General features: G+C 46.7%; 1 protein-coding gene across 1 annotated transcript in view; it reads right to left on the minus strand.

The window, feature by feature from the left end:
* The window catches only part of si:dkey-183c6.8 (protein O-GlcNAcase), a 37,864-nt gene that overhangs the window by 6,821 nt on the left and 23,543 nt on the right, over positions 1 to 7,500 (minus strand). The window contains exons 10-12 of the mRNA XM_063211940.1: positions 6,857 to 7,180; positions 6,414 to 6,624; positions 267 to 441 (exon numbers count right to left, since the gene is read on the minus strand). Coding sequence (XP_063068010.1) covers positions 267 to 441; positions 6,414 to 6,624; positions 6,857 to 7,180 — 710 coding nt within the window. The remainder of the gene's footprint in view (positions 1 to 266; positions 442 to 6,413; positions 6,625 to 6,856; positions 7,181 to 7,500) is intronic.

The following is a 7,500-nucleotide window of genomic DNA, read 5'->3' on the forward strand; positions in this document are numbered from 1 at the left end:
GGAAGAGATGGAGAAGAGGAGAATGAAGAGAAGAGGATGAAGAGAAGAGGACGACAGAAAAAAGAGAATCTAATCAATCAATCCATCAACCAATCAATTGATTGATTAACCAATTAATGAAGATACTGTATTATGTGTATGTCCACTAGCACCACTCACCCAGCCAGCAATCAAAAAAAATCAATCAATCAAAAAATCAATTAATTAATTACTTAACCAATTAACCAATTAATGAAGATACTGTATTATCCACTGGCACCACTCACCCAGCCAGCTGACGAAGGCCTTGGCGACCAGCAGGGTGTTGCGCAGGTCCCAGACGTAGGGGTAGAGGTCGTAGAGGACGGCCCTGTTCACGCTGTTCACCACGCCCTCGTGTAACAGCGCAACCTGGTCGCACGCCGACAGGAACTGCACCGCACGCGCACGCCACTCCTCCACCTGAACCAGGAAGAGAGAAGAGGCCAAAACAAGAAGGTAAAGCTCACTCAGAAATAAATCAGGTAATGCGCAATCCTGATCGCTACAAAAGACCACAGGCGCACGCCACTCCTCCACCTGAACCAGGAAGAGAGAAAAGGCAAAAACATCAACAAAATCAAGAAGGTAATGCCCGATCAGATATGATTGATCGCTACACTGCACATGCAATGGCCCTGCCGTGGCTCCAATGGTAGGGCACTGCACTGCTAGCCTGATTATCATCGACTTTCAAATCTCTTCGAGACTTGGTCTGACCAAGAGCATAACAATTAACATTTCCCAAACAGCATTTCCCAAACGGCCTCCCTTGGTTTGCTAATGATTGTTTGCTTCCCAACAAAGTGGGAGGAGTTCCCGTATTTGCGGGAACTCAGAAAGTACTTGCATTGACTCTTGACCTGACTGGTAGCAACGCTGAAGCTGTTGCGTCACTAGGAGGGCACAGCCTGGCTACTGCACTGCTACACCAGGGACAAGGGTTCGATTCCGGTCCGAGGTCATTTCCAGATCCTCCCCATGAGTGCATCTTAATATGGGACCTTGCCTCCTCCACTTCCCTCCTCCACTCGCTTCTCGTCATGATGACATCACTGACAACAGCATTATATTTCAATATCTTGCAAAAGCTCAATTGTAGAGTCTTTTTCTCGTTTGCAATTGTTATGGTGAATGAAAAACAGTCCCTCAAAAGTTGTTGTGGCTAGGCTGACAGCTGGGAAACTTTATCGTTTTCTCCACGGAGGAGGGGCCAGGAGGCGGGGCGAGGAGACAAGCGCAAGTGGAGGAGGCAAGGTCACATATTGGGATGCACCCCATCTCTCTCTCACACTCACTTCCTGTCAGCTTCTCATACTTTCCTGTCAAATAAAGGCACAAAAAGCCCCTAATATATATATATATATATATATTTAAATGAACCAGACACACATGCCACTCCTCCACCTGACACAGGAAGGGAGAAAAGGCAAAAACATCAACAAAAACATGTCCATGTATCACCAAGCTAGTGCCTCACACGAAAATCTGAATTAAATGAAACATTTACGCCCAGAATTAAAGTGTGTAACCTCTGAACGGCAGAATTAAATGTGCTGTGCTTCGCAGGCACCACAGCAGAGCAAGCCAGTGGTGTAGTCTACTTTTTTATGGTGGTATACTGTATACTGTATATTTGAGCATTTTTTGAAGTGGGTATATTTGTGCTATTCTAATGAATCATTCAATTTTAAGTGCGTATACTGAAATCCCTGAAAATTTGAAGTGGGTATACTCCGTATAGCTGCGTTCAACATAGACTACACCACTGCAGAGCAAGCTAATGCAGAGTGTTCACTAGCTCCCCGCATTAAGCATTACATAATAGGCAAAACAACGTAACTTACTCGCGCCCCACAAAGTACACTGTATAGGGAGTGATGTAACATTCTGAGCACTGCACTAGAGACACAAGTGTTGCACCACCATTTAATTTCTCATTTTCAGGTCACATATCCGTTCTGTAGCCTGAGATCAAAGAGTCCAGATTAGGACCGCATAACAGACCAATTTAGGCCAGCTGGCCTTACATTCTGATTTACATTACGTTACATTACACTAAGCTGACGTTGTTATCCAAAGCGACTTACAGTTATTTACAAGGTATTGGTTACAGTCCCTGGAGCAATGTGGAGTTAGGTGACTTGGCTGGATGGGAAAGGTAAGGGTTGGATTCAAACCTGCAACCCTCTGATTTTAAGACTGTCTCCCTATCCTCTAGTCTAGGCCAGATTTGTATACTTAGCTTCAGAACGATCAGAGTGAAATGCACAATACTGGAGGTATCATGTTGGGGGCTGATAGCCAATTTTACACTATTGTTTGACTCTATCGCGACCTCAACAGGGAAATTCGGAGGATCGGCCCTCGCAGTTCTGTCAATAGTGCACCGTAACGCAAGTGTATGCGTACATTGTGTCTGGTGCTCTACTGCGCACGAAAAGTGCACGCGTGCCTGAAAAGTGCCCACGCATGTGTATCCTGCTGCAAGCATGTCCAGGGCCTTAAAGGGTAATTTATGCTCCGAAACCAACTTCACTGCGTCATGATGCAGACAGCTATGCAGTTATTTCCACCCGCCTCAGTGACTTGGTGTGCACCCCTGAAAATGTGACTGCGCACAGTTAAGCGACGCAGTTAGCAACAGCAGGAGCTGCTGTGATTGGTCCTCTCGAGCAGCCTGCTCTGTCCTCGAGAACAAAAGGCTACTTCCTTGTTCCAAAGACAACACGTGCGCTTGCAAGTTACGACGCTGAAGTTATATATCGGGACAGTTATTAACAGTGTTTCCAAGGAAACATGTCGCTTCGTGAGACATTCTCGACAAATGAGCCACTTCTTTGTTCCAAACTACCGCGGTGGCTGCTAGTGCGATTAAAAATGCACGTGACATAAATAATTAAATGTTTAATTTTCTTTGTCGTCGAGTCTGTGTAGCTACAAAACAACAGACACGTCTAGTTTATTCCTTGTATAGAAGGCAGTTTGAACAGTCATCTCGCTGCCCCTCCTGTTAAGACGGATACCGATAGCGCAGACCTAGAATGGAGAAAAGTAAAGGGTGGTTTATGCCTCGAGATCAGCGTCACTGCATCATGATGCAGTGAGCCGCGCAGTTAACGGAGTGAAGCCCCCCCCATCACGCAGGTACTCTGGGGCACCTCCCCGAAATTGTGTCTCGACGCAGGGAGCGACGGCGTGAAAGGGCGAAAATAGGTCTCTGATTGATCCTCTCGACCAGTCCTCGAGTCGAGAACAAGCTACTTCCTTGTTCTAACCTTCGTCGGTCTACGGACTGTGAGCTCTTCATTAAATAAGTTGCCCGTGCTTTGTTGTTTGATTTATTTACACGAACCAAAGACAACACTTGCGCTTGCAAGTTACGACGCTGAAGTTATTTGGACAGTTGAACAGTGGTTCCGAGGTCGAGGAAACATTCCGCTTCGTCCTCGACAAATGAGCCACTTCTTTGTTCCAAACTACCACTGTGGCTGCCAGTGCGATCAAACATGCACGTGATATAAAGATTTAATGTTTCATTTTCATTCTCGTCGAGTCTGTGATGCTAAAAAACAACCGACACGTCTAGTTTACTCTTTGTATTGAAGGCAGTTTCAGCGTGGAATGACATCGCGCAGACCATGCTTCAAAACAGGGCATAAACCAAAATTAACTGCATCATGGCTGCGACAAGCTCACTCTGTGGCACAAGTAGGAAGCATAACCCGCCCTTAACTGCATTGGCTAACTGCGTGAGGCTCAAAAGAGAGCCCGTCCTTAAGCCTTCCAACTGTCAGAGGAGCATTCACTCTGATGCGGCTCAACTCTGACAGCACAGCACTAGTATCTTGTAGAAGGTTTTGCATATGACCTTAATGAATATTTTATGTACTGCAATGTAACACGATCTCAACATGATTCGTTTCCATTCATTTTCAGTCATCTTGTGATTTCAATTGAGTTTGTACCGGTATGTGCCTAACAGAGACAACAGTTAAATGAGCATATTTCACAGCGGTGAGAAACAATACATCATGTATCACAACAAGTTGAAGGGCTGGACTGGGAGCACAAACCGGCCCGGGAGCACAAACCGCCCCGAGCATTTTTGACATTGATCAGCCCCTCACCCCCTCCCCCATACTACAATTATGATTTCTTCAGTCCACTATATGTTAAAGGGCAACTCCTGCCAATTTCAATGTGCTGTTGTATTGCTCACGCTACCCTTGATTTGTCAGTACCCGGTGACGCCGCAGTTTTTGGCCCAGCCCTTTCCGAGATATGAGCTATTCTAATGGGGGCAACTTTTGTTTACATTTTTAAAAAAATGAGCATTGGCCTACTCCAAATATTTTCCCAAAAAGTATCGCTGTTTGCTAGCTGTCTGCTGATGTTGCATAACCTTTTGGATGTTTTTGGGAATAAATTAAAAATGTTTTTTTGAAATGTAAACAAAAGTTGCCCTGATGCACAGATGGGCCGCCCCATCTACATTGTGGACTGGTCTCTAAGGGACACAAACACATTGGCAATTGGTAGATAATGTGTCAAGCCTGTGTTTGTTAGTGAATCTGAGGAAGACCGAGAGGTCGAAACGTCATTGCCAATGAATGAATAAATAAAAAGATGAAAAAATAACTTCAAGAAGGAAAAATCCAAAGAAGTGTGCGAACCCTTTTTTCAAAAAATACGTAATCTTTTTGTTCAGCACCAGGGATTGTGCACAAGTAACTCTCTACACACAAAGACATTGGGCCCTGGCCTGAGGACTGTTGGCCCACGGGAAAATGCCCTGTATGCCAGATTACCACTCCAGCCCTGACCAACAGTATGGTAGTCAGAAAGCCTGCTGCGCCGTACAGGGCTAATAACTCCACATGATTTAGCCTGACATGACATGAGACAGGAAGACTTGGCGGCGTCCTGCAGGCCTGTTCGTTCGTCCGTGTGCTAGCTAGTGGTGCTTTTTTAATTTATTGCTTACGATGCATCACACGTCGCCTGCCAAGCCAAACAGCCACTCGCTCTGCTCACTCCTCCTGTCCTGAGTCCATTAAATCTGCCCAGTCCTCAAGAGGGAGAAACGCTCTGCCCTGACAGCAAAGTCAATACCCCTTCCCCAATTATCCCATCCCTCCCTGCTGCACTGTATGGCCTGCTGCACCCCTTCTCATCTCTCCAAAAACAAGTATGAAACACGGAGGAAGCACTTTTTGAACTTCTTTGAAAAACTTGACACAAACATTTGTGTTGACACAGCGAGTGTGTGTGTGTGTGTGTGTGTGTGTGTGTGTGTGTGTGTGTGTGTGTGTGTGTGTGTGTGTGTGTGTGTGTGTGTGTGTGTGTGTGTGTGTGTGTGTGTGTGTGTGTGACTTGGCTCATCGACCCCTGGTGACCTTCTGACTGACCTTCTGAGGCAAGGCCTTGTTCTTGTTGCCATAGTGCTGACGCAGTGGCAGTTGGCCCTGAGCCAGGTGAGGTGAAGCTTTACCGCAGCCCTTTAGCATTGTTAGCATGTCAACTAAAACTTTAGCTTAGCTAAGTAACACTGAAAACACAATCAATAACTTCAGATTTTAAAGGGACACTGTGTGAGATTTTTATTTGTTTATTTCCTGAATTCATGCTGCCAATTCACTAATGTTACCTTTTTCATGAATACTTACCACCAGCATCAAATTCTAATTATTCAGTATGACTGGAAAAATTGCACTTTTCATACATGAAAAGGGGGATCTTCTCCATGGTCCACCATTTTGAATTTCCAGAAATCGCCATTTTTAGCTGCAAAAATGACTGTACTTGGACCATACTAGAAAATATTAATTTATTTCTTCGTAAACTTTCATGAAAAGATCAAATTTGGCAATAGGCAGCCCAATTTCAATGAGCACCATAGTTGCAGTACCTTTTTTGACCATTTCCTGCACAGTGTCCCTTTAACGTCACCTCGCTTAGAAGTGTTATGTTTTTAAAAAAAAATAATTTACACTTTGAAGCCGTGAATGACAATCGATTGTAATCCATGCTTAGCAACCAATCAGGTAGCAGCATAAAATTCCAGAGGCTCATCATAACTCTCTTGACCCGATTATTTACCTTTGTTACGATTGTTAGCATAATGGCTAACGACGATTATTATTAATTTTTTAATTAATTAAGTAAGTTAAGTTTTTGGGGGCTTTTCAGCCTTTATTATTACAAGAAAGTGTGAGAGTAGACAGGAAATGACTGGGAGAGAGAGATGGGGCACGGCTTGGAAATGACCCCCGCTTGAACCAGGGTCCCCATGTGCATGCAAGCCCAAATGTGGGGGGTTTAGTGCGCTGCGCCACAGCGTCCCCCCTGCTAACAATGATTCTATTGACCTCTAATGACCTCTACTGACTGACCTTGTGTGGCAGGGCCTTCTTCTTGTGTCCGTTGGCGCTGACGTAGTGGCAGTGTGCCTTGAGCCAGGTGAGGTCCTGCAGCAGGCCCTTGGCCGCGGGGCCGTACTCGTGGGGCAGGTAGTGGAGGCCTACTAGCAGCCGGACCTGGGACTCGCTTAGAGGGTTCTTCCCACCACTCAGGCCCCGGCCCAGGGGCTTCTCCACCAGCGACCTGGGGGAAAGTGGTGTATGAGTAAGTGAGTAATAGGTATTATTTCTAGGAAACTAGAAATAATAAGTGAGTAGATAAAATATTTAATGAGTGTCATTCATTCATTCATTCATTCATTCATTCATTCATTCATTCATTCATTCATTCATTCAACAGATCACTCATTCACTGATGTATTTGATGCGCAACAATGAAGGAGAAAAAAACAAACAAAAATGGACCCAATTAATACCTGGTGGATGAATGGCTGTCAGCTCTGGAGGCCTGATCTCCGTTGCTGTGTACGGCGGGTACGATAGGGGTGGGGGAGGTAGCGGAGGTGGTGGTGGTGGCAGAGGTCGGGGTGGTAGCGGACGTGGCGGAGGTTGGTGAGGTGGGGGAGGTGGCAGCCTGCTTGCCCTCCGCCTGCCTCTGGGGGGGTTCAGAGGGGCTGCGAAGGGGGGCAGTGCTGCTCTCCTTCCCTGGGGGGGAGCTGCTGCCACTACCGCCGCTGTAGTGCTCTGTGGAGGGCTTGGATGGCTTGGGCTCGCCGGCGCCCCCGGTGGTGGTGGCAGTTCTGGAGCCATCCACAGCAGCAGCAGCAGCAGCAGGACAGCAGTCAGTGGCGGTGGTGGCGGCAGGGGCGGGATGGGACTTGGAGGAGGCTCTGGAAGACTTATGGTCGCTCGATCGAACCTGCCGACCTGCGGAAGGGCCGGACAGGAAGGAGAAAGCAGAATAGACAAGGAGAGGAGAGGAGGGTGGCGTGGGGGGAAGAGAGAGGAGAATAGATGGAGAGAGGAGAGGAGGGTGGCGTGGAAAGAAGAGAGAGGAGAATAGATGAGGAGAGGAGAGGAGAGGAGAGGAGGGTGGCGTGGGGGGAAGAGAAAGCAGAAT

The sequence above is a fragment of the Engraulis encrasicolus genome, chromosome 12 (genome assembly GCF_034702125.1).
Source record: "Engraulis encrasicolus isolate BLACKSEA-1 chromosome 12, IST_EnEncr_1.0, whole genome shotgun sequence".
NCBI lineage: Eukaryota > Metazoa > Chordata > Actinopteri > Clupeiformes > Engraulidae > Engraulis > Engraulis encrasicolus.